Source organism: Dromiciops gliroides, chromosome 2, assembly GCF_019393635.1.
Source record: "Dromiciops gliroides isolate mDroGli1 chromosome 2, mDroGli1.pri, whole genome shotgun sequence".
NCBI lineage: Eukaryota > Metazoa > Chordata > Mammalia > Microbiotheria > Microbiotheriidae > Dromiciops > Dromiciops gliroides.
In genome coordinates, this window is record NC_057862.1 from 388198211 (window position 1) to 388225650 (window position 27440).

Sequence of the window (27440 nt, forward strand, 5' to 3'; positions counted from 1 at the left end):
CAACCTACCCAGACTAGGCACACCCTAAATAGATTAGGCTTCCTTCTCTGTAAACAAAGGAAGAACACTTATCTATCCTATGGATTGTGATTCCATTTAGGTTTCCATTTTAGACTTTCCTTTGAGGTTCTTAGCACTTGGGAGTATATTCACATTTCAAGCCTGGAAACCCAAGGTTTAACTTTGACCTCAGGAGCCCTAAAGAGCTTCCTTTCCTCTCACAGAAGGGTTGATCTTGGCCTAGGGCTAGGAAGTCAGACATCTAGAGATCTCTAAACCACTACCTTCCACTGCCAAGGCATCTCATCATCTTCATTAATTTACTCATTTGAAGAATGGAGCTGTTGTGAGTGAAGATAACTAGGCCAGGGAGGGTCCTTGTATCAGTAAAGGATTTTGATCCTAAAGAATGCTCCAAGATAGTGCATCTTAACCTGGGATCCATGGACATTGTGGTAATCATCTCCTTTAATGGCTTGTAAACTTCTCAAGAACAGGGACAGAATCAATCTCTCTCTCTCTCTCTCTCTCTCTCTCTCTCTCTCCCCCCCTCTCTCCCCCTCTCTCCCTCCCTTCCTCCCTCCTTCCCTCCCTCCTTTCCTCTCTCTCTCTCTCTCTTTCTCCCCTTTATGGGACTTAACATAATGTTTGTGGGACCTCATGTCATGTAAGCCTTTCAGTCAACAACAGGTGAGTAAGCGGATGAGTGAAAGGATAGGTGGGTGGATGGATGGGTGATCTTGTAGGAAGAAGGCCAGCCAGTCACATCTCTGCTGATTGGATGCCCAGAATCAAAATCAAGTTAGGAGTCACCTCAGGCTTCTTTTTACTCCATTGTCACAGGGTTCGTTCAATAATCATGCTGCAAGAAAAAGCCCAGGACAGGGAACGGCTGCTTCTGAAATTCATCAAGATCATGAAGGTAACGTCCTAACCCACATTGGTTATTCTTTAAAACAGCCCTTTGGGCTGCACAAAAGCTTTTTGTTGCTACACAGTCCCCCTGATAACAAAAGCTTCTTTCCTCTTGTAGCACTTGCGGAAGTTAAATAACTTCAACTCCTATCTGGCCATCCTTTCAGCGCTGGACTCAGCGCCTATCCGAAGGCTGGAGTGGCAGAAACAGACCTCAGAGGTGAGCTAAGACAAGGGCCTCTGCATCTGGAGTTTTAATAATCGTTGAGTAAGAAAGGAGCCAATCATTCACCCTTGGGCTTATTCTACATACACAAGGCCTAAACCCCTAGATGCAAAACAGTGAGTCTCCCTCAGTGCCTTGCATGGCACAATACACACAGTTGGTACTTAATAAGTGCTGGTAATGTTTGAAGGACAAAGTAGAGAATTTCTGATTATTTTCTTCATTGATGAATTTTATTGAGCTGAGTCAGCAAGCATTTATTAATTAAGCACCTGCAAGGCACCACGGATGCAGAGACAAAAATTAAAACATTCCAGCCCAAGAAGATTGCATCTTGCTAAGTAAGACACAAACTTACTACCTGTAACCATGGTCAAGTCTCTTCACCTTCCCAGGCCTCAATTTGTGTGTACAATGAGGGGTTTGGACTAGGTGATCTCTGAGGTCCCTTTGAGCTCTAAAACTCCAATCTTTATAATAAAGAGCTTACAAGATAGCATGTAATTTTCAGAATCACTCTTTGCACAATGAATCCAATAAGTAAAAGACATTTATTAAGTGCTTCCTGTGCACCAGGTACTATTATGGGACACGGTCAAGACAAAAGAAAGAAACAGGCCTGGCTCTTAAAAAGTTTTCTTTTAGAGATAACATAAGTAAATACCCCCGGGGGGGGGGGGGCTGGGAGGCTGAAAGGGAAAAGAATCAGGTAGAAGGTGCTTTTGTGCTGACCTTTGAGGGGAAACTAGGATTTCTAAGAGAAAAAGGAGAGGCAGGAGAACAGTGAACCCAGGTGCTTGGCACAATGCCTACCACATCGTAGGCATTTAATAAATACTGACTGATTGAATGAACCAGTGAGGTTGCCTTGTTTCATCCTGAGGCACACAGACCACCACCCCTGCCCAACTGGACATTCTTGTAAACCAGCCCCTCACCAACCAGCGTTCAGGGAGGTCAGAGGAGATGGACATGAGAGATGTTAGATCAGGGAAGGCTTCTTGAAGGAGACAGCATTTCAGGTGGGCATTAAACGAGGGCCAGAATAACAACAGATGGATTGATACAGGTCTCATCTCCCCAGCTAAAGTCACCTCACAAGGGCAGCTCACAGCATCTAATCACAGTGCCCCACCCATTATGGGTACATGTTAAAGGAATGAATGGGTGAATGAATATGGGCTATTGTTGTAAAAAAGGACCCGAACAACCTCTCAATGGAATATCCTTCTAGAATGGTGGTAGACATTTATTAATCTAGCCTCATTCTCTGTCCCAGTAGCCCCTGATGACCAGTGGTAAAGCAATGGCTACAGGGATGCCTTGGGGTGAGGAGCACTGCTCATGTCCATGGAACAAAGCAGTACCAACTGGCCCGTGCAGCGGCTAGACCCACAATTTCTTTTTTTCTTTTTTTAATAGTGAGGCAATTAGGGTTAAGTGACTTGTCCAGGGTCACACAGCTAGTAAGTGTTAAGTGTCTGAGGCCGAATTTGAACTCAGGTCCTCCTGACTCCAAGGCCAGTGCTCTATCCACTGTGCCACCTAGCTGCCCCATAGGCCCATGATTTCATGAACATCCAGCTCTAAGTAGCCACTCTTGCTGCTTGATAACAGAGAAGCCTGGGTGCAGTTACACAGAGGATTTTGGCTGGGAAAGATGTTGGATCTCAGTTGGGTTGTTCCTGGACTTGTAGCATACCAGAACTGGAGGGTCTCTTAGAATGAAAATGTAGGATATGAAACCCAGAGAGACTTTGACTAGCTGTCAGACAAGAAAATTGAGATTTCGGGGGATCATTTGTCTTGTCCAAGTTTTTTCAGCTGGTTAGTAACCAAGCTCATCTCCGCAAGGTGATGCTCCAACCACTGCACCATACTGCTTTTTATATTTGTCTCTTTGTCCTATGTTGTCCTCTAGGGTCTGGCCGAGTACTGCACTTTGATTGACAGCTCTTCCTCCTTCCGGGCCTATCGGGCAGCTCTTTCTGAGGTGGAGCCTCCCTGTATCCCATACCTGTAAGTAGTATCTTCCTCAGACTCAGAACTTGATTTTTTCTCCTCCTTTGAATAGGAGAGACACTAATTTCCATCCCTTCCTGCATAAAAACCCTGACTGACAGCTTCAGACCAAAAGAGTTATTTGAACCTTTAAATAAGAATCTTTCTCCAATGGAAAGGACCCTGAGTGCTGACTTTAAAATCACCAAGTCTCTTCATGAATTTCCCTCTGTGATGACTAAAGATCTCTAGACTGTTCCTTAGAGCTAAGATGGTACCACAGAGAGGTGCCTTCCCTCATCGTCCTGAAGGCCAGTGCCCCATTGCCCTTCATGAGGATCCAGACAGACATCCAGACCCTTGAGGGAGGGAGAGGATAGCCATGGTGCCAGGGACGGAGCTCTCCCTCAGGAGAGAGGTGCAGACAACTAATCCAGTCATCATTACTCATATAATCCCCACCCACCCAAGTTATTTCATCTTAATTTTTTATTGGCAACTTGTTTCAACACATCTTACAAACCTACAAAATTTCAATTGTATCCTCTCTAAAACAAGTTAAATAAAAGTGTTTGCCATTGATAGAGCATGCAACTTTCCCATCCCTTAAAAGAAAGAGCTGAGCATATTTGTAAATGGAAGTCCAGTGTGTAAGTAAGGTAAGCCCAATGTTTGTTTGTTTTCAGAATTTTGTTTCTATTTAAAGTTATCTCCCTTTACAAGGAATAGGAAGTAATCATTTATATAGCACCTACTGTGTGCCAGGCACTATGCTGAATGCTTTACAAATATCTCATTTGATCCTCACAACAACCCTGTGAAGTTGGTGCCTTTATTATCCCTGTTTCACAGTTGAGGAGACTGAGGCAAACAGAAGTTAAGTGACTTTCCCGGGGATCACACAGTCACTAAGTGTCTGAGGCGGATTTGAACTCAGGCCTTCCTAACTCCAAGTCCAGTGTTCTAGCCACTGTGCCACCAGCTACCTGAAATAATTATATATAGTATTCTTTTAGGCAGTGATTTTACCAATTAAATGGGGAAATCGTTCTACTTAATTGTTCCCATATTTGTAGGCAATCACAGATAGCCCATAAAGTGGTTAACACTGAAAGGACCTAATTACTTCCCTGTAATCAAGCCTGTATGAGCTTGATAAGAACAACTGAGTTATGAATAGTAGCTAAGCCCTTCATCTACCAACCAGGGCCATTTACGAGCCTTCGACCTCTCTGAGAGACCTTTTAGGACTTAGAACTGGGAAGTACCTTAAAGAGTGTCTGGTCCAACCCCTTATCTTACAAAGAGGAAATTGAGACCTAGAGAGGTCAAGAGAACTTCTCATGGTCACCCAGCTGGTTGGTAGCAGAAATTGGACTCACACTCCAAAGGGGTGGCGGGGGCAGCAGCTGCTGCTAGACAAAGAAAACTATGTGAAGAAAACAAAACTCTCAATTTAATGGACAAAGAATATATACAAGGCATAGATATATAAACAAATCCATTATTCTTTTGTTGTCATGAAAATATGGCAGGAGCTGCCTGATGCAGAGCTTTTCATTAGACAAAACTTCTTTTTTTAAAAAAACAAAATATGAGGGGCAGGTAGGTGGCGCAGTGGATAGAGCACCGGCCCTGGGGTCAGGAGGACCTGAGTTCAAATCTGGCCTCAGACACTTGACACTTACTAGCTGTGTGACCCTGGGCAAGTCACTTAACCCCCATTGCCCTGCCAAAAAAAAAAAAAAGTCTTTTGTGTAGCACCATCCACCAGTTAATTCACTGAACCACCACCGCTACCACCCCTCTGTCCCCAGCCCTCTCTTATAATAAGTACAGTGAAGCAAAACAATGGCAACTAACTTCCCCAAAGAATCTACCATAAGGGCTCTGGTTGCCCAGCACACCTTGTAAATCAGATTGGCCCTTCTCATTAATGAAATCTTTATTTATCCTTCTAGGGGCCTGATTCTGCAGGACCTCACCTTTGTTCACCTTGGAAACCCAGACTACATTGACGGGAAAGTGAATTTTTCCAAACGTTGGCAGCAGTTCAACATCCTGGACAGTATGAGATGTTTCCAGCAGGCGTAAGTTCTGCCAGCCCCCCACCCCCATGCCAAGAGTCCAAGATGTCCTCTGAGACAGCTCCTCCCATCCCAATGCAGGGCCCAACCCCTCCACACCTCCTCAGGGGGATATTATTTCATGAGTTTCTGCAGCCAAAAGGATCATCACCAGATGGCCAACCTCTTGGGAAAAGCTTTTTTAGTCTTAGCAATGCTTTTCCTCAGTAATGACCTGTGGCTGCTGAGAGCTTTTCGAGCTTGCTAGTCCTAGAGAATCGTGCAGTTTATGAATGATTTTTCAGAGATATGACTTCACTGGGTCCTTGTAACTCAGTGCAGGTGGGTCATTTGAGCAGGTATTGTTTTGAAAGGGCCACATGAGATAGTAGGAAAAGCAGTATACTTGGAGTCAGGAGCATTGGGGGTTGAGAGAGAGTCACAGAACTGGGAGGAACCTCAGAAGCCACCCCCCACCTGAGCAAGAAGAACTTCCTCTCTAGGACACTCAACAAGAGGTCAGCCGGGCAGTACTTGAAAATGTTTATTGGGGGGAATGCCGCCACCCCCCACTACCTCCCAAGGCAACCCATTCTGCTTTGGGGCAGCTAATTGTTAGAAAAATGTCCCTAAATTACCCTCGCTACAGGATCCACCCATTCTTCTTTGTTCTTTCCGCCCGGATCCAAGTAGGGCAAGTCTGGTGTGACTGTTTTTAAAAGTACTTGAAGACAACTATCATGCCTCTGCCTATCTTCTCTTCTTCATACCAAACATCCCATTTCCTTCAGCTAATCTGCATATGAGTTCAAGACCCTGCACCATGCTGGCTGCCTCACTCTGGACACTCTCAGTGCCCAGAGCCTTTCAGAAAACATGGTGACCAAACCTGAGCCAAACATTCCAGATGTAGTCTGATCAAGGCAAAGTCCCGGGGCACAATGTTCTCCTTGTTGCCAGAGGCTACATCTTTCTTTCTCCCTTTCTTTCTCTCTTTCTTTCTTTCTTTCTTTGTTTTTTTGGTGTCTACATCTTTCTTGATATAGTCTAATGTTGACTTCTCTTTCTTGGCTGCTGTATCATTCCTGTTGACTGATTGAACTTACAGTTCCCCCAAGACCCCCATTTCTTTTAATTTAAAAAAAATTTTTTTTTGGTGGGGCAATTGGGATTAAGTGACTTGCCCAGGGTCACACAGCTAGTAAGTGTTAAGTGTCTGAGGTCGGATTTGAACTCAGGTTCTCCTGACTTCAGGGCCAGTGCTCTATCCACTGCACCACCTAGCTGCCCCCCATTTCTTTTTTCACTTGAACTATTGTCCAGCCATGTCTCCCCAGTCTTAAACTTACAAAGCTGATTTTTTTTAACTCAAGCATAAGATTTTCTGTTTGTCTCCATTAAATTTCATCTTAAATGTAGCCTATTCTAGCCTGTCATCTTTTTTGGATCTTGAGCCTCTCATCCAACTTGTTAGATAACCCTCCTTGCTTCATATCATTTACGTATTTTATAAGCATGGCATCTCACCTTTTATCCAAGTAACTGATAAAATGTAAAGCAGCACAGATCTGAGTACACATTCCCAGGACACCTCACTGAAGACTTCCTCCCAAGTAAGCAAGGAACTGTTAATGGCTCTTTGGTTCCAGCTCAACAGTCAGCCTGTTCCAAGTTCACCAAATCATACTCCCATATAGCCCACAGCTCTGCATCTTTTCCTCAAAAATACTGTGATGCTATTCTTTGTTAATGCTCTGCTAAAACTACATAAACCCTAGAGGGAGGCAACATGGTGTAATGGAAAGAGCATAGTCTCAGGAGTCAAGACCTTAGTTCAAATCCCACTTTACTACCTTGGGTGACTTTGGGCACGTCACTTAAATTCCCTTAGCTTTTGTTTCCTCATCTGTAAAATGAGGGTATTTGGACTAACCAGCCTTTCAACTCCCCCCCAACTCTAGCTCCACAATCCTGTGATAGTGTGATCTATCTGTAGTATTCCTGGCATCAGCCAGTCTAGTAAACCTTATACAAAAATATATTCAATTTGTTTGACATGACCTTTACTTTGAGAAACCATGAGGTTTTTTGTGATGACAACTTTCATTTCTAGATGTTCACTAACCATCCCTTTGACTAACACATTCCAAATTTTTGCCAAGTGTCAAAGTAAAGCTCACTGTACTCTGGTTGGACAACTGTTCTCTTTCTTGAAAATCGGGAAAACATTTGCCTTCCTCCCCAGATATACAATTGGTATTTGTATCCTTTTCTCAATGATGTTCATAGATCACATCACAGCAGTCACATCTGCCAGGTCTTTAAAAAAAAAAAAGAAAGAAAATTCCATTGATATCTTTTATTGTGACACCACAGTATACCTTTCCAGCATACCTCCAGTATACATTCCCAGAAGGCCTCCCCACCAGTGAACCATCCTTTTGTTAAGGGCTAAAATTCTAGCTAGTCTGTCTAAAATATCTAATGAGTAGTCGCCATTAAATTATAAGCTTTAGCAAGAGTTAGACTTTTAAGCATTTATTAAGTAGAATAAAAATTTGGTGAAGAGAGAAGAAAGGCCTAGATTTCTATCTATTAAAGGGAGAGCACATTTTTAGCTCTGCTCTCCACCAGCGTCCTCAGGAAAGAGAGCGAGACTGATCGCCAGTCTCTTCCTTCCTCCTCCCACTAGCCCGCGTCACTTCCTGACGCCAAAGAAAAGACTCCTGGTCTTGCCCTCAAAGACCTTCGCTTCATGGGAGGAACTCTTCTACAGTAAGTCTCCAGAAGGTGGCATCATTCCAATCATTACACTTTACAACAAAGAAAAATAGTCAAGTAAAACCAATAGGCTCAGTGACCATGCTGCTAATCTCCCACTTTTTTTTTTATTTATTTTTTCTTTTATTTAGTGATTTATTTTCCCCAATTACATGTAAAAACAATTTTTAACATTCATTTTTAAAACCTTTAGCTCCAAATTCTCTCCCTTCCTTCCTCTCTCTTCCCTCTGACTACCACCACATTGAGAAGGTAAGCAATTCAATATAGCATATACATGTGTAGTCATGCAAAACATTTCCATATTAGTCCTGTTGTGAAAGAAAACGTAATTTTTTGTTTGTTTTTTGTTTCTTTTTTTTGTGGGGCCTTGAGGGTTAAGCGACTTGCCCAGGGTCACACAGCTAGTAAGCGTCAAGTGTCTGAGGCTGGATTTGAACTCAGGTCCTCCTGAATCCAGGGCCAGTGCTTTATCCACTGCTCCACCTAGCTGCCCCAAGAAAACATAATTAAAAAAAAAAAACTCGAGAAAAATAAAGAAAGCAAAAAAAAAATATGCTTCCATCTATACTGAGACATCATCAGTTATTTCTCTGGGGATAGATAGCATTTTTCATCATAAGTCCTTTAGAGTTCTCTTGGATTATTGTATTGCTGAGAATAGCTAAGTCATTCACAGCTGATCATCCCACAACATTGCAATTACTTTGTACACAGTATATTTCACTTTGCATCAGCTCATGTAAGTCTTTCCAGATTTTTGAGAGCATGCTGCTCATCATTTCTTAGAACACAATCGTATTCCATTTTATAGCACTTAATAGTATTCCATCATAATCACAAGCCACAATTTGTTCAACCATTTCTCAATTGATTGGCATCCCCTTGATTTCCAATTCTTTGTCACCATAAAAGAGCTGCTATAAATATTTTTGTACATATAGGTCCTTTTCCTTTTTGTTTTTTATCTCTTTTTGGATGCCGATCTAGTAGTGGTATTTCTAGGTCAAGGAATATGCATGGTTTTATAACCCTTTGGGCATAGTTACAAATTACTCTACAGAATGGTTGAATGTTTACAACTCCACTAACAGTGCATTGATGTCTCATTTTCCCCACATCCCCTCCAATATTTGTCATTTTCTTCTTCCGTTCTATTAACCAATCTGATAGGTTTGAGGTAGTACCCCAGAATTGTTTTGATTTGTATCTCTCCAATCTATAGTGAGTTAGAGCATTTTTTTTATGTGGCTATAGATAGCTTTGATTACTTTATCTAAAAACCATTCCTATATTTTGATGATTTCTCAATTGGTGAAGTGCTCTTATTTTTATAATTTTGACTCAGTTCTCCATATGTTTGAGAAATGAAGCCTTTATCAGAGAAACTTGCTTCAAGAATTTTTTTCACAGTTACTATTGCTAACTGTATTTCCCTCCTTCCTATTCCTCCCTCATTTATTCTATTCTGTCTCTTCTTTCACCTTTTTTTCCTCAAAAGTATTTTGCTTCTGACTACTCCATCCCCCAATCTGCCCTCCCTTGTATCATATGCTGCCCCACCCTTTCTCTTATCCCTTTCCCCTCCAAATTTCCTACAAGGTAAGATAGATTTTTATACCCAATTGAGTGAGTATGTTATTCCCTCTTTGGGCTAATTCTGATGAGAATAATGTTCACTCACTCCCCCTTACCTCCCCCATCTTCCCTTTACTATATAAGCTTTTTCTCGCTTCTTTTATGTCAGATAGTTTTCGCCATTCCATCTCTCCCTTTCCCTTTCTCCCAATGCATTCTTCTCTCACCCCTTAATTTCATTGTTTTTAGATATCATCCCTTCATATTCAACCCACACCTATGCCCTCTGTCTATATATGCTCCTTCCAATTGCCCTAATAATGAGAAAGTTCTTAGGAGTTACAAGTATCATCCTCCCATGTAGGAATATAAACAGTTTAATCTTATCAAACCCCTTATGATTTCCTTTTCCTGTTTACCTTTTTATGCTTCTCTTGAGTACTGTATTTAGAAGTCAGATTTTCCATTCACCTCTTGTCTTTTCATCAAGAATGCCTGCAAGTCATCTCTTTCATTGAATGCTCGTTTTTTCCCCTGAAGGATTATATGCAGTTTTGCTGAGTAGGTGATTCTTGGTTGTAATCCCAGTTCCTTTGCCCTCTGGAATATCATATTCCAAGGCTTCTGATCCTTTAATGTAGAAGCTGCTAAATCTTGTGTTATCCTGACTGTGGCTCCACAATACTTGAATTGATGTGGGAGTTCTGATATTTGGCTATGATATCACTGGGAGTTTTCATTTTGGCATCTCAGGCGGTGATCGATAGATTCTTTCAGTTTCTCTTTTACCCTCTGGTTCTAGGATATCAGGGCAGTTTTCCTTCAGAATTTCTTGAAAGATAATGTCTAGGCTCTTTTTCTGATTATGGCTTTCAGGTAGTCCAATAATTTTTCACTTATCTCTCCTGGATCTATTTTACAGGTCAGTTGTTTTTCCAATGAAAAAGTTCACATTGTCCATTCTTTTGGTCTTATTTGATTGTTTTTTTGATTTCTCATAAAGTCATTAGCTTCCATTTGCTCAATTCTAATTTTTAAGGAATTATTTTCTTTAGTGAGCTTTTGTACCTCCTTTTCCATTTGCCAGTGCCACTTTTTAAGGAGTTTTATATTTTTCTTCAGTGAATTTTTGTTTCTTTTTCCATTTGGTTAATTCTACATTTTAAGGAGGTTTGTTTTTTTTCTTCAATGAATTTTTATACCTCTTTTTCCATTTGGCCAGTTCTACTTTTCAAGGCATTCTTCTCCTTATTGTCTTTTTATACCTCTTTTTACCATTTGGCCTAGTCTGTTTTTTAAGGTGTTGTTTTCTTCAGTATTTTTTGGTGTCTCCTTTACCAAGCTGTTTACTAATTTTCTTTTTTCTTTTTTTTTTGTAGTTTTTGTTGACTCGTTTTTCATGATTTTCTTGCATCACTTTCATTTCTCTTTCCAATTTTTCCTCTACCTCTCTTAATTGATTTTTTGGGGGCAGGGCAAAGAGGATTAAGTGACTTGCCCAGGGTCACACAGCTAACAAGTGTCAAGTGTCTGAGGTCAGATTTGAACTCAGGTCCTCCTGAATCCAGGGCTGGTGCTCTATCCACTGCACCACCTAGCTTCCCCCTTAATTGATTTTCAAAGTCCTTTTTGAACCCTTCCATGGCCTGAGACCAATTCATATTTTTCTTGGAGGCTTTGGGTGTAGGAGCTTTGGATTTATCTTCTTCTGAGGGTGTTTTGATCTTCCCTGTCACCATAGTAACTTCCTATGTTCAGAATTTTTTTCTGTTGTTTGCTCATTTCCCCAGCCTAGTTCTTGACTTTTAACTTTTTGTTAAAGTAGGGCTCTGCTTCCAGTGTGGAGGGTGCACTGTCCCAGGACTCAGGGTTTTTGTGCATCTGATTTCAGAGATATTTCTAGGGACCTGTAAGTTTTCAGTTCTTCCAAGGTTGTATGATCTAAGGAGAGGTGTGTACTCTCCTGACCTGTGTTCTAGTCTGTGAGGAACCATAAGTACTCTTTTTCTGCCCTGGAGCTGTGATGAGGGGTCCTGCTCCACTGCAAGCAACAGTCCTGCCTCTGTGTTAGCAAAGAGACCCCTGTAATCACCTTCTGATGAGCTATTTGACCCCTTTTCCATCTATGGACTGAGAGCTCCAGAAACAGCCACTGCTGCTGCTGAGTCAGTGACTCCCAAGGCCTGTTCCTGGTTTGGGGGGCCTGGGTGTGTAGGGCCTGCATTGGACTGTGCTCCACTCTCACCTGGGTGTAACCGACCTTTCCTGCTGACCTTCTAAGTTGTCTTTGGCTGGAAAATTATTTTCTGCTGCTTCATGAATTGTCTTATGGCATTATTTAAAGGTATTTGGAGGAGAGCTCAGGCAAGAAGCTGCCATTCCACCATCATTCTCCCCCCTTCCCCCCCCCCATCTTTTTTGGTTTGGTTTGGTTTTTTATGGGGCAATGAGGGTTAAGTGATTTGTCCAAGGTCACACAGCTAGTAAGTGTCAAGTGTCTGAGGCCAGATTTGAATTCAGGTCCTCCTGAATCTAGGGCTGGTGCTTTATCCACTGCACCACCTAGCTGCCCCAATCCCCTACTTCTTTACTGAGAGAAAGGAGTCCTGTTTTATCAGCTATTGTTCAGTAGCAAGATTGATAATTAGAGTTCACTAGAATTTGGATTCATTTTGGTGATAGTTTAATAATAAATGAACCTCAGGGCAGCTAGGTGGTACAGTGGACAAAGCACTAGCCTTGGATTCAGGAGGACCTGAGTTCAAATCCAGCCTCAGATACTTGACACTTAACTAGCTGTGTGACCCTGGGCAAGTCACTTAACCCTCATTACCCTGCCAAAAAAATAATAATAATAATAATAAATGAACCTCTTGGTTCTGCTTTTGTCACTGCATCAGTTCATATAGGTCTTCCCACATTTCTCTCAATTCCTCATATTTATTTTCTCATGGAAGAATAATATTCCATTTCATTCATATACCAAAATTTGTTCGTCCATTCTCCATTCTTTGCGTACTCACATTTTTTCCATGTTTTTGCTACCACAAAATTGCAGCTATGAATTCACAGAAGCCTTTCTTTCTTTGACCTCCTTGCAACACATGCCCCATCATGGAATCACATCTGCCAGTCTGCTGTGTACCCGGGGGAAGAGTTCATAAGAGCCAAGTGATTTGGACTCACAAAAGGCACCATGGCTTTCTTCTCCAACCTAGGCCATGTTTTTTACTCACCCTCCATTCTCTGTCCTTCCATTTTCTGTGCACATCTTGTTCAGCTCTGGCTTGGTTGGTGAGCTCTCTATATATCCACAGTAGTGTCTTTGGACAACTCCCTGCTTTCCCTCTCCCTGAGATTATTTTTCATTGTAGCTTCAGAATTTCATTCTTAAACTTTCTATCCCCTTCTGGGCTAACTTCCCCTGTAGAGTTTTAGTTTATCAGCTCTTAGCTATCTGTTCTCTGAACTCGCTGAAATCTGCCCTCTCGGAATCTATCCAGAGTGCATATACAACTCCCAAATTTCTTTTCTCTGTCACAAATTTTAAGGGAAAATCATAACTTCCTCCCAAGGTCCCCATCATTTTCACTTTAGTTACCAGTCCTTCCTTGTGGGTGACAGATCCAGAATACAACTTGCTATGCCTTTGGAGAGATGAAATTACTGAATCACAAACTCTCTTGAGCCATAGTTTCCTCATCTCAAAAACAGGTAATAATACTTCCTCTTCTTGAAGACTCACAGGGTTGTAGTGGGAAAAGCACTCTTAACATCTTTGCATGGCCCTATAAATGGGAGTTGTTACCATCATTGTAGTTGGCATTTCTCCATCTTACAGATTGAGTAAATAGAAGCTCTGGAAATTAAGTGACTTCACCAAATGTCACACAGTGGTAGAATAAAAACTAGCATTTTAGGTATCCTTCCTGCCCCCTAGGGATGTGTTCCTTCCATTCCTTGGAAACCAGTAGGCCATTCAGGAAGAGCATCAGAGACTCCTAGGACAAGAAAGACCCTTAGAAGTCATCTCACCCAGCCTTAGGGCAAGCCTCCCTTTCATAGCTGTCTGGACATTGGTTTGGGGACACAGTCTTCTAGGTTACTTGACTTAGCAGATTTCTGCCTCCCTTCAACCCCACTTTTGTGTCGGTTTTTGCAGGCATTATGAAATCCGCAGAAACGAAGACATTGTGAACTTCTTCAATGACTTCAGCGACCACCTGGCCGAGGAGGCCTTATGGGAACTCTCTCTCAAAATCAAACCCCGGAACATAACTCGGCGAAAAACAGATCGAGAAGAGAAAACCTAGGAGGAGCCATGAGCGAGAGTATCGCTCGAGAGACACACAGTAGGCAGCTATGAGACTGGAATAGACGTTTGGGCCTGTTACTGGACAACTCACCCCAGCCACAAAACAGGATTCTCCACCCTGCCCTGCCCCCGCCCCTCACCATCACCCTGGGTCTTCAAATGCCCAACTCTCAGAGCCAAATAGCTTGTGTTTGGGCCCGCCCAGCTGGACAGCAGCTCCGGAATGCCAAGGCCAGTGCCTCCAGCCAGTGCCGGGAATTCTCTTCCACATCCACTTTCCCCAGATGCAGCCGAGACTTCACTCCATACCTGGAGGGAGGAGACTCAGACAAACTCAGCAGATTCCATGCAGGCTTTGTGACTGGTTTGTAACCTGGTGTTTCCCTTTTTGGACGGTTGACTGCTTGTCTTCAAGCCCTGTTTAACACTGTGAAGATGCAGTCAACCCAGGCCCAGGCAGCAGAATGAGGGAAGAATCTCTACCCGAGCCCTCCCCCCACTTTCTCTATCTGTGACTCTCCTGAGAGAACAGGAGGGGCTAAGAAGCCTTAACACCTTTGGTGTAAAGGAAGGGCCCCCATAGAAAAAGCTGTGCAGGTTAGGAAGGATGCGGTCTCTTTGTGGAGATGGTTTTTGGGGGGTGTGCACGGCTGAGGATAGAATTGAAGAGATGCTTTCCCCAATACCCACAGTTTATCTAGTGCCCCACAGGCAGCTACCATCCAGCTGGGTACAGTGGTATGTGTTGCCAAGGTGTCATCTCTTGCCGGCATCCAGACTCGGCTTTCTAAAAGCAGAGGGTGTCAGACACCTGTCTCTTATCCCTGTAGACGCTCCCGCACCTTCAAAAAGCTGCTGCGCTCTGGGTCTCCCAGGAGTCCAGACTCCCTAGTGACAGTAGCAGTCCTGGCTTCCTGAGGTATGAGGGCAGGAGCAAATGTCAGTGTCAGTGTCAGTGTCAGTGTCAAAAAGGATGGATGCCCATCCAAGAAGTTCTGCTGTAAACCACAAGGCCTTGGAGGAGTTTAGACTCAGGTCAGATGCAGGGGAAGCAGCTTGTTTGATCAGACAGACAGACAGATTGGTCTGTCTCCAGGGCCCCCCCCCCCCCAAAACTCCCCCTTAATACTTCATCATCTTCCCACACTTAAAAGGCACCTCTTTGTTATTGATTCCTGTGAAGCTTCTCTTAGAAGCCATGCACAGTAAGAGAGAGAGGCTTGGAGTGAGGCAGGGCTTTACCATGAGAGAAAGATATTCCATATCAGCCTCTGTTCCTGGAGGCTCATTTTCTGGAATGAGGGAAGATTGTCTTGGCTTGCAGAGTTTGATTGGAGAAGGAGAGATAGGTGTGAAGGACATTTCTCATATTCTATTTTTCTCTGCTGCCAGCCAGCCCAGTTCCCTTCTGTCTCTGGAGAATTGTGAGCCCCCCGATCCCGAGTTCCATTCCGATCTGCTTCGTGCGTGCCTTAAACTTCACCTCCCATCCTCTCTGCACCTCTTCTCTTGCCATTTCCTTCCTTCTAGGACGCTTCAAGGCCTCTTAGGATGACTGGTTCCTCTGGCCCCAACAGAGCCCATTGAATCGACTTTTGTCTTTCTTTAGGAAGAATTCTGCCTCTCAACAAGATTTGCTTTAGGTGATCCCTTCCCCTATTTAAGTCATGTAACAGAGAGGAAAAAGGTGTGGCTGTTAGAAACAGACATGGTAGAATGAAATAGGTTCCCCAACTAGTCATTTAACATATTGGGGTCCCCTTGATCTTGGGGCATTTCTTTGATTCCACACCAGTGCTGCTTCCACGCTGCATATGGAGGACACGGTTGACTACACAGATTGACAATCCAGCAAAGACTTTGAAGGAGGAGAGTTGCAAACTTATTTGGGGAGCATTTTAGACTCGCTCTTTGGGGAAAGGGGGAGCAGTGAAGGAAATGGAAATCCTCTTGGTCAGACAGAACCTAGAGCTTCCCAATGAAAGGACAGAGTCTTTCAAAAGTAGATTCCCGGCTCCTGCTGTTGCTCATCTGGTGCATTTTACAAGCAGATGGCCCAAGCCAGGAGGCTCTGGGGTAATGAAACCATGACCTGGGTGGGGGGAGGGGTGGGAGTGTGGCATGCACAGGGTGCTTCATGCAGGGTCCCCCTCCCCAGTGGGACAGAGTCAAGCGGCCCTCTGGGGCTTTTGCTGTTTCCAGCCCCAGTTTTAACATTAATGGAACAACAACAACAAGAAAATCAACATCTGTTGATTATTTAAACAGATGTGGGAGTTATGGTTTTTTAGAGATAACTAGGACACTTCATTTTGCCGTCCATTGTGGGCCTTTTGGTATCTTTTATCAAGAAGACATTATTTTTTTTCTGTAAATAGAGAGGAGAGAAAAAAAGGAATCTGAAATGTTGGGCAGATCTAGAACAGGGGTTCTGAAAGAGTCACTTTATTATTTAAAGCGTGCATTGTAGTCTAGATGGCTCATTAACAGTATTGTTTGTGTGACTTGTTTTCCTTTTGTTCTGTTTTCTTTCCCTTTTTCTAAGTTGTCCTTTCATTTCAATCATTTTCCAGCTTCATTCCCACATCTGCCTCTGGACCCTTGGGTTTGGGGGGGAGGGGTTGCCCACAGAAGCGTGCGTGTGTGTGTGTGTGTGTGTGTGTGTGTGTGTGTGTGTGTGTACACGTACCTCTGTGTGCTTGTGAAACAATAGGTGCTGGGGGGCAAGGGGAAGTCCTGGGAATGTAAGATGACCCCTGGGCTTCAGGACAGGCCTGTAGGAGACAGTCTCTGGCTACTGGCCCGGGCATGTGGTTTTTTTAGTTTCTTCCTCAGAAATAAGCCCCCAATCCCATCCCCACCCCCCAGTCCACTCCAGCTCCAGATTCATTCTTGCTGCTGGCCTTAATTCCCCAGCAGTGAGTTAGGGATCCCCTTTTCCCACCCTCTCAATCTGGATACTTATATGTGAGCAGGGACCCCCTCATCCCGGCCTGTTTTCTTTGAACACTCCCCCATAGTGGGGAGGGTGCAGAGATGGAGAGCAAAGTGGGTGTACATCTTCAATGTTCTGTCTCTAAGCAAGCTGGCAAAGGTTGCACCCAAGATATGGCCACAGGGTGAATATCCCCAGAGCTGCATTGCAGGTGCCTCCCTGCCTGCCCTCCCACCACCTCTCCCAGCCTTTGCCATTTGTGGTCTGAGCCGAGTGCCTTGCTGAGCTCAGATGGCTCCACTGAGCTGTTGTAGGTGGAAAGGGATCCACTCTAGGTGGTCCTGGCCTGCGGCCCATTGCATGAGTTCATAGAGTGAGGTGCAGTATTTTTAATTTATTGGTGAAGATTTGGGCTTTCCTTATACCCCACCGTCAGAGTTTCCCTCCCAGCCTCTACCATTCCCCAGCTCAGTGCCACGGGCCTGGGACTGTCATACATATTTCATTTCCTGCTGGGGAGAGGTGAGGGCCGAGTGGGGGAGGTAAGTGCGGCCTAAAAGGACAGAAGGGATCAGGGCTGATTGCTTTCCACACAGAAAGGTGGGTCTCTTCTGCCACCTACGTGTGCCAGGCTGGGAGTAGCCCAGGGGCCAATGGCCAGCCCATATTTGAGGTAGAAGCCACTGGTTTCCTGCCTGTTCCTTTCTAGAGCCTCCCCTCTCAAAGGCCCTTCCCCCCTCCCCATGTTACATTGTACTATATATTCCCTACTAACCCATCCCGATAGTGACATCTCCATGCAGACATTTCAAATGTGTAACTTTTATATTAAAGAAAAATAAATACTGATGAAAGCCCCCGGCCTAACGATCATGTTTACAATGCATGCAGCCGTGTGTGCGAGATTAAAGTGACAATCAAACACGCCCCTCAGGCTGGGTTTGCCTCCTGTGTTCTGTGGCTCTCTTGTCTTGGGTCGACTTAGGGGTGGAAATGTTGGAGGCGTGTGAAGATCCTCCATTTCTGTGTATTTGTGAGGCCTCCTGGTGACAGGTGCGGGAGAACTGCCTGGGGAGGGGGGCGAAAGGGATGTTACACTGATTTTTGTGTGTGTGTGTGTGTGTGTGTGTGTGTGTGTGTGTGTGTGTGTGTGTGTGTGTGTGGGTAGAGCTGGCTAGGTGGTTCAGTGGGTAGAGCACTGGGCCTGGAGTCAAGAAGACCTGAATTCAAATTTGGCCCCAGACACTTACTAGTGTGGGACCCTGGGCAAGTCACTCAACCTCTGTTTGCCTTAAGTCACTGGAGAAGGAATTGGCAAACCACTCCAATCTTTACCAAGAAAACCCCACACTGGGTCGTGAGGAGTTGGACACAACCTAACAATTGCACACCACCAAAAATGCATGGGTTCCACTCAAGTCCTTGAAGATGGAATCTGTGAATAAAGTTTTCTCATGATCAGCACATTCATAGATCGCCTGTTGTATGCAAGGACCTGGGTTGTAAGAAATGGTCAGAGGCCTTAGAAGATACAGAGCCCTTCCATCCACAAAGAGGTAACAGTCTAGTAGGGAGAGCACAGCATTTATGTAACGGTAAGGATACAGTGCCAAAGGAGGGAGGCAGATGGACAAGATAGATGAAACTAATTGGATAAGATGCGTATTCTAATGAATAACCTTCACGAGCCAGAGATTGCCAGGCCAATCCTTGTTTTTCCTGTTGTCATAGGATCCTACGCGGCTGTTTTGGTATGCTTTTTTTAAAAAACAAAAGGAGGAGTGATGTGGAGAATACTATTAGCTGGCTTGGGGTATCTTTATTTTAAGATTTGCTTTTCGATACATCCCATGATGTATTGGGTAGAGCAAGGAAGGCCTGCATTCCAGATGAGCAACTTCTCAATGCTCTTGGCAGAGAAAGAGCTGACCTGCATTAGGAGAGGGAGTTTCCTAATCCTCTGTTTTACAGAGGAGAAAGTAAACCTCGAGGGCACAAGTGACTTTCCTAAGGCCCCACAGCTAATAGGTATCTGTGGCAGGATTTGAATCCAGGATGCCAAGTCTGGCTCTCTATACATTGTGCCACGCTGCCCCACTTCTAGAGTTCAGAAAGGTGGAAGCTCCCCATGGAATAGAATGGTCCCGGACCTTCTCAGAGAAGGCAGGACATAATGAAGGGGATTGGAGGAGAGGTTTCCTACGGGAGATGATACTGGAACAGTCAGTGGGGCCTGCTGTGGAGGTCCTAGAACAGCAGGCCAGAGTTTGGGTTTTATCCTGTAGGTCAATGGGCACCCAAGAGGCGAGATCAGAGGATGGAGAGATGAGTCAAAGCCTGGTCTCTCCAATATTACCAGTCATCATAGTTTGTTTCCAAAAACAACCACACCCTCCACCCATTACTGACCTAACTCTCCTGTTTTCATCACCTTCTAAGCCTGAAGTTTATCCCTCTAGGCATCTAACCTAGAATTGGGCAACCACTGATGCCTTTGGGAAATACACCACCACCCATATACTCACCAAGGGGGAAGAGGGAGAATTACTTGGTAAATGAGAGTGATCCAAAAAAGTTTGGAGACTGTGTAATCGGTCCAGCTTCCTGGTTTATCCCCCCACCGACCTTCATATCTGCATAGCATGTATACTGAGGCCCTGTATACTAAGGGTGAGGATGAAGCACTGGTGACCAGACAATCCCCCAGAGACCTCTTCCCTTGTCTGAACTCTTGAAGAGGAACAGCTAGAGACCTGGGCTTGGACAAATTCAAAGCCGACCTCAAGCTGAGGGTCAGAAGGGAGGAATATGTTGGAGAGCAGATGTGATTAGTGGCACTGAGTAAGCATGGATCAAAACATGAAGCACCAGCCTAGGTGCTCTCCCATTGCTTCCAAGAGGTTGGAGTCCAATGAGGGAATGATCCCTTTTAAGACAAATGAAGAATGGGCAGCTAGGTGGCGCAGTGGATAGAGCACCAGCCCTGGAGTCAGTAGGACCTGAGTTCAAATCCGGCCTCAGACACTTGACACTTACTAGCTGTGTGACCCTGGACAAGTCACTTAACGCTCATTGCCCCACACACCAAAAAAAAAAAAAAAATGACAAATGAAGAATGCCTGAGCCCTAACCTCCCTGTGATGTAGCCGAATTATTTCAGGGCTGAGGACATTTAAAATTTCCTCTGGAGATAACCATGATCTGTCAGCTCTGTCCTCATTTCAGGATACTGAGTAGATGGAGACCATTCTATATGTGTGTCTGTAGACCAGATGAAGGAACTAGGGACGTTTAACCTGGAGAAAGCCGCAGGCTGATTCCGCTTAGCCCATAGGGCAGAATGAGGAGGGTTGAGTCACAGAACCTTAAGAGCTAGAGCTGGAAGGAGATCATCCTGAGAGATCATTTTATAGATGATGAAACTGAGACTAGGAAAGAAATTTAAGTGTCTTGCTCACGATCACTTAGTTTCTGAGTGTTAGCACTAGGCTCCAAAGCCATGTCTCTTGACAGATATTACTTGAAATCAAGGCCCAGAGTAAAGGTGTAGGGGAGGAGAGAGGAGAGGAGAGGAGGTAGAGTTTGAAGAGTGGGTACTGAGAGAGCCCCAAAGGCCAATCCCACTCCTGGATGAAACTGGAATTTTGTCCAAAACAAAAAGTGGAGTAAAGAATCAGAATCCTAATAATTCTAGGCCCTCACCCATCTGGAAGGAAGGAAGAGAAAGAAGGAAAGAGAAAGAAAAGCATTTCTCAAGTACTGTGTGCTAGGTGCTGTGCTAAACATTTTTCCCCTCTTTTGGGGGGGGGGCAGGGGAAGGGCAGGGCAATGAGTGACTTGCCCAGGGTCACCCAGCTAGTAAGTGTCAAGTGTTTGAGGCCAGATTTGAGCTCAGTTCCTCCTGAATCCAGGGCTGGTGCTTTATCTACTGCGCTGAGCTTTTTTTGTTTTGTTTTGTTTTGTTTTTTCAAAAACAGTGCTTTGGGTATAGGAAATTGGGAAACAAATTTTGTCTTTACAAGCTTAAGGTAGCAGCTGGTATAATGAAAAAGCATACTGAATCCTGAACAAGATCAGCTATGTCCTAAGTCCATATTCATACTCTGCTACTTCTCTTGGTAGCCTTAAGAAAAAACATTTCTGAGGCAGCTAGGTGGTGCAGTGGTTAGAGCACCAGCCCTGGAGTCAAGAGTACCTGAGTTCAAATCCGACCTCAGACACTTGACATTTACTAGCTGTGTGACCCTGGGCAAGTCACTTAACTCCAATTGCCTCACTTAAAAAAAAAGAAAAAACATTTCTCTTTTCTGAGCCTCAGGTCCTTCATCTATAAAACTGGGGGATAGAAACAGCGCAAGTTGAACTAGGTCATCTCTAAGGTCTAGATTCAGTATTTCTCACCAGTTCTCCACCCCCCCAAATCATGATTTCCTCTCTTCTCCAGTGTGTGGAATGGGCTATGTACCATGTAGAGGTGAGTCCCTCCCTCTGATGATATTGATGAAGTTTCACACACAGCCATCATTACCTCTTTTCCCTCCCCCAGTAGATACTGTATGCTCCTGCTAAACCTTTTGACTACAAACACTAGGAAGAAGACTTCACAGGTAGGATTCCCAACCAGCTTATGTGAGGATTTCTGCTCCTCTCTGCCCTGTTTTCCATTGGTCGTTAGAGGAAGGAGTAGGTCTGAGGAACACTCAATCCTAAACCCTCTAGAGGTAAGGAGAGTTGAGGTCTTGAGTGAAAGCCATAGCCCTCCCCACTAGCCTTCAGGGAACTCTGGTAGCTCAAGTTCTTACGGGAAAGGAAGGAGGAAGGCTACCTCTCAAGCCCGCTGCCCCCAAACACCCAGGCTCTGCTGTTGTCTTGTGGTCACCAATGGGGTCACACCTGCTTGTTTGCTGAGATAGGTGCAAGTTGAACTATGCTCGTGTAGCAAGGCCCCACATTCTCCTAACATGTGGCGTGGATGATGTAAGGGAAGCCGAATAGACATCTCTAGCCTTTTCTCCCCCTACCCTGCTCCAGAGGAGACTTTATTCACTAACTGGAAAGGAAACAGAAGGGCAGGGGACAGAACCCTCCACTCTGCTCTCTCCAAAGGCTAGAATAAGATCTGTCTGCTCCCTTAAACATTGTTAGCGTAGGTGATATGAGTTTCAGGTTCAATCTAACTTCTGATGGCTGTTCCTTGTTGGGGGAGGAAAGGAGGACTCTAAATCTTATTCTGGCTCCTGCTGGGCTTCCTTCCATTCTGAGATGAAGAAGGGAACTGGGTATGAAGGACTTCCCCCGATGAGTTGAAGCTCCTTAGGCTGCCCCCACCAACTCCTCCTTTTAGGGGTGGGAAGGCTATCTGGGAAGGAGGGATTAGGGCCTCTAATGTACAAGGCATGGCTAGCTGTAGACAGTCCGGCAAGTGAGGTTTTATGGGGAGCTGGATGAAAAAGGGTTTGGAATCTGGATGGAAAGGCCAGAATGCCCTGGTCCTTGGAGTGCCCGGGACCCTGGAAGTCGGACAGAAGATAGTAGGAAGGAAATGGTATGTGGGGAGTCTGAGTGAAGGAGAATGCCTGATTCTCTGAGGTGTGGCCACCCTTGTGTCCTCTGATCTCCAGGATCTTTGTCCCAGGTACAAAGGGGAGTGGAGAGGGAGAAGGCTGGGACCCTTATGTCCCTGCTTCTGTCCCTTCTCTACCCTTCTAGCAGCTCCTGAGTGGGCACCTGTGCTTGGAATTAGGCCTATGTAGAAAAAAGGGTTTTTTTTTCTTTTCTTTTCTTTTCTTTTCTTTTTTTTGTGGGGCAATGAGGGTTAAGTGACTTGCCCAGGGTCACACAGCTAGTAAGTGTCAAGTGTCTGAGGCTGGATTTGAACTCAGGTCCAACTGAATCCAGGGCTGGTGCTTTATCCATGGTGCCACCTAGCTGCCCCAGAACAAAGGTTTTTAACTTTTTTTGTGTCATGGACCCTTTGGCAGCCTGGTGAAATCTATGTACCCATCCTCAATAAAGTGGTCTGTTTCAACATGCATAAAGGGCAGAAATGCTAAATTTCAATATATCAGTGAAAATAAAAATGTCATTTCCCCCTCATCCACATTCACAGACTCCCTACAATCTATCATGGACCATTGAGAGTCGATGGACCCCAGATTAAGAACCTTTGTCTAGAGAGAAAAGGGGATTTTCTGATGAAGACGCTCCTTGGAGAAAAGAAGAGGCTTGCCCACAGCTTTTCTGAGCAGTATCCAATGTGGAGAGAAAGCCAATGAGTTACTCAGACAGGCAGATCCAATGGGAAAGGCTTACAGGTTGATCAGTCCCAGAGCCTTCCTGGGGTAACTCATCCTTCGTTCCTCTTGGGCTGGGAAAATCTCTTCTCAGGACCTTTCCTTTCAGACCACTTCCAAGCAAATGCCTCAAGTCAGCCATTCTAGTTGCCAGGGGAGGAGACCACACAGATTCATCTCCAATCACTGCCCCCTCCCCTCTCCAAAACAGGCCCATTCTGCCACACCTTAGTCTCCTGAGCAAGGGAAAATGAAAAGCAAGTCCAAAAGAGGATGAGATGTTTGTTCTGTCAGGTTGCTATTATAGGCAAAGATGAAGGAGTGGCCTTTACAAGGAGACCATCCTCCTGAATCCCAGACAGCTAATTGGGAGGCATCCCCGGTCACTGGAAACTAATCACTCTATAATCATTTATCAAGCACTTAACTATATGCCAGACACTATGCTGGGAGATGGAGATCCCTGTCCTTAAGAAACTTACTTTCTGGGGCAGCTAGGTGACGAAGTGGATAAAGCACCAGCCCTGGATTCAGGAGGACCTGAGTTCAAATCCGGCCTCAGATACTTGACACTTACTAGCTACATGACCCTGAGCAAGTAACTTAACCTTCGTTGCCCCGCAAAGAAGAAGAAGAAGCAGCAGCAGCTTATATTCTAACAGGGAAACAATGCATACACACAGGAGAATGTATTTTGTATACTGGTCCTCATACAACCCTGAAAGGTAAGTGTCATTATCCCCATCTTACAGGAAGCATGAGACAGAGTGTCACATTCAGTTAGGGCCTCTTTGTCCTCTTAGCAAGGTGCAGGTTGACATGCCCATAGTCTACACTGTGAGATGCCCCTCCCCAGTGTGGTAAAAAGTTTTAACAGTCGGTTAGATAATGGAGAGACGCCAGGTTTTTTTTTAGGACCACCCTTTTGGGGAGGAGACCAACAGCATGAGCTACGCACACCAGTCTGCCTGTGACGCACACCAGATTGCCTGCTGAGCACTCAACTTCCGGGGTGCGAGCTTAAAAGGCAAGGAGAGAACGGAAGTGGGGCCTTTTTCCTGCTCCGCTGGTCTCCTGGCTGCGCTGCGCTGCGCTGCACAGACAGACACGGACTGGAGTTTGACTCGGCCCGGCTCTCGGTTAACAGCACGCGCTTGACTTGGTCTCTCTCCCCAAAGGTGGCCTTCGGCTTTTGGTGAGTTTTATACGGAATATAGACTAAGCCTAGACTTAAGACGATTTGTATTGTATTTCTACTTTCCTATCCTTCTAATTAACATCACCTTGTGACTACCATACAATAAAAGCTCTATCTAGAAAACCAGAAGCTTCTTCCATTTACTAGTCTGGGAGATAAATTAAGGGAAAGGTTAAGAAGGGTAGATTTATGATCTAATATCCAATTTTAATCTCACACCAGTAATAACTCTATTTTTTTTTTGGGTGGGGAAATTGGGGTTAAGTGACTTGCCCAGGGTCACAAAGCTGGTAAGTGTTAAGTGTCTGAGGCTGGATTTGAACTCAGGTCCTCCTGACTCCAGGGCCAGTGATCTATCCACTGCGCCACCTAGCTGCCCCCTAAGTAATATCTCTAAACAAAGACTTATGCCATATAAACATAATAAAATTACACTTCTTATACTTACACAAGACTCAAAATCTATCTCCTAACTCCACCCATTGCTCCTAGTTCAGATGTCTGAGGTCAAGAAGATTGAGACTAAATCTTCTGTTTCACCTTCAGGTACTTGAATTCCACCATCTGATCCCACCTAACTACTAGGTTAAACATCTGTAGGCTGATTCAATCATTTTTCCTATAGTATAGAGTCCATAAACCAGCCCTCTCACTGTTCAGGTTGCCCTCCTCTGAATACACTCCATTCTGTTAATCTTCTGCCTAACATGGCTCCCAGGACTCAATTGGATCCAAAACTCCAGATGTGGTCTGACCAGAACAGTGTATGAGATGACTATCATCTCTTTTATTTTGGACACTATTGCTCTCTTAAGATAGTGACCACTGCCTCTTCCCTGGGTGACTGTCATCAAGTCATGTAACCTCTCTATGTCTTGGATGCCTCATCTTACAGATGAGGAGGTTGGGCTAGTCAATCACTAATATTCCTTCCACTGGGAGAGTGAAACTGATGTGTCCCTCTCCCACTGGACTTGGGACACAGAGTATTTAACCAGGAGTTAACAAGTACTCCCAAGGGACATGTGGGAGGTGGAAGCCATTTTCTGGGTAATGCTACATGTTTAATTTAACTTTTTTGCAAACAAGGTAAAAGACCTCTGGTCTAGAGGTCCCACAATGAGTCAGTGATCCTGTGTCATTTTATTTTAAGCAAATGCCTTTTGACTTTCCTATCAAGCTAGATGGGGCAGGGGGTAGAATACTGAGCTTAGAGTTAGGAACATGAGTTCAAATTCTCACACACTAAATAAATGTGTGATTCTAGAAAAGTCACTTGGCTCGTATCCTCAATTTCCTCATCTGTAAAATGGGAATAATTGCACCTCCTGCACAGAGTTGGTGTGAGAACTAAATGAGATAACATGTTTAAAGCACTCTGTAAACCTTAATGTGATATATTAATTCTGAGTATTATTACCATGTCACATACTTAATTCTAGCTAATTGTGAGGAGACTGAGGAACAGGAAGGGCTCAGTAACAATGGTCCTGAATTGATAAGGAACTTATCAATAACTTAAGAATGTTAACAGCTGAGATGTACAACATTTACACACACAAACATACATTCAAACACCTCCCAATCAGAAACTACATACCACACTCATCACCTTTACTGGGCACCCACACAGGAGACCAAACCCCTTGATTTCCTATCATAAAACTTGAGTCCTTTACAGAAAAAACTCTCAGGGTATGGAATGGGATTAAAGAAATTAGGAGAAGTAAAATTATGGGGATGAATGAGGATGGATTTATTTCCTTTAATCACAATGACCTCCAAAGGTCAGAGCCTACTCCTATCCCTGCCCCTCCTGGAAAATCAGAGACTCTCTTCCTCAAATCTGGGACACTACATAGGATAGACCATCATCCCTAGAACTGGTAGGCTCTCCCCTGCCTTTGGCCCAGAGCCCCCAGAACCAGTGTTTCTTCCTATTATCTCTGGCCTAGAGCTGGAATATTCATAGAGGAAAAGGTCACAGAATTGGGGCAGGATGTAAAGCTATTTTTCTGAATGTGTGTCTTATCTGCCCCCAACTAGACTGTAATTGGAGCAGTATGTGTAGAGCTACCCTTCATCCCATAATGATCCAAGAGAGACATGGGTTGAAATCTGGTCTCTGATGGTTACTAACTGTGTAGCCATGGGTGAATCATTTAATTTTTCTGTGCCTCACAGGGTTATTTTAAGCATCATATGAGATAATATGTGTAGTAGCTGCCCCAGATAGGCTTGAACTGTGAAGCTGCCTGCTGTGTACGCAGAGGTAGATGTGATTTAAGATTAGCACATTGAGTGGTTGGTTATCTGGGTTGTATCAGAGTAAACTGGAGATTCCCTAAGGACATTGTTGGGATCCACAGGAAAGTGGACCAGTTCCTACCCTTAATAGACTTGTAAACTGCTTGGAAGCAGGACCTATGTTGTATTTCATCTTTGTGTCCCCAGTGGTGAAAAGGTGCTAATAATGATAATAATAATAACCACCACCACCACCACCAGTCAGGTCTCCTGAGTACAAGGCCAGCCTGCTTTCTAGCCTATCACATCAAATGTATATGTTGCTGTTGATTTGCATCAAATTATATTTTGTTGGGGCAGCTAGGTGGCGCAGTGGATAGAGCACCAGCCCTGGATTCAGGAGGACCTGAGTTCAAATCCGACCTCAGACACTTAACACTTACCAGTTGGGTGACCCTGGGCAAGTCACTTAACCCCAATTGCCTCACTAAAAAAAGAAAGAAAGAAATTTTGTTCTTGTACCCACAGCCTTAGGAATAGATACTCTAAAATTTATTGGTGTGTTGATTGAAGTTAATTAAATAGGAAAGAGAAATTAATGTTGATGAGGCCAGAGACCTAATCTTAATTTTCTTCAGATCGGGTTCCCAGACTCTAACCATTAGGCTTGAAAGCACGAGAGTGTCATGTGTCCCTAACACCACCAGGTGGCAACAGAGGCTCACACATTCCCGAGGAGCCTTTTCCCCCTCTCGCCACCTGGTGGCATAATGTGTATACGACACCTACCACGAGACGTTTAGACTATACCGTTGGTTCTAGATAATCTGTGCAGGGTCTTGGAAGTGACTGACACAGGATCACTGATTCATTGAGGGGCCTCTA

At 44.4% G+C, this 27440-nt stretch overlaps 1 protein-coding gene across 10 annotated transcripts in view; it reads left to right on the forward strand.

Annotated features, from left to right (window-relative positions):
• RAPGEF1 (Rap guanine nucleotide exchange factor 1) overlaps nt 1-17674 on the forward strand; it is a 202171-nt gene extending 184497 nt beyond the window's left edge. For all 10 annotated transcript variants that reach the window (XM_043983671.1, XM_043983675.1, XM_043983672.1 and 7 more), the window contains 5 exons: nt 844-922; nt 1034-1135; nt 3063-3160; nt 5104-5232; nt 13730-17674. In XM_043983671.1, coding sequence (XP_043839606.1) covers nt 844-922; nt 1034-1135; nt 3063-3160; nt 5104-5232; nt 13730-13880 — 559 coding nt within the window. In that variant the 3' untranslated portion in view covers nt 13881-17674. The remainder of the gene's footprint in view (nt 1-843; nt 923-1033; nt 1136-3062; nt 3161-5103; nt 5233-13729) is intronic.
• Nucleotides 17675-27440: the final 9766 nt, after the last annotated feature.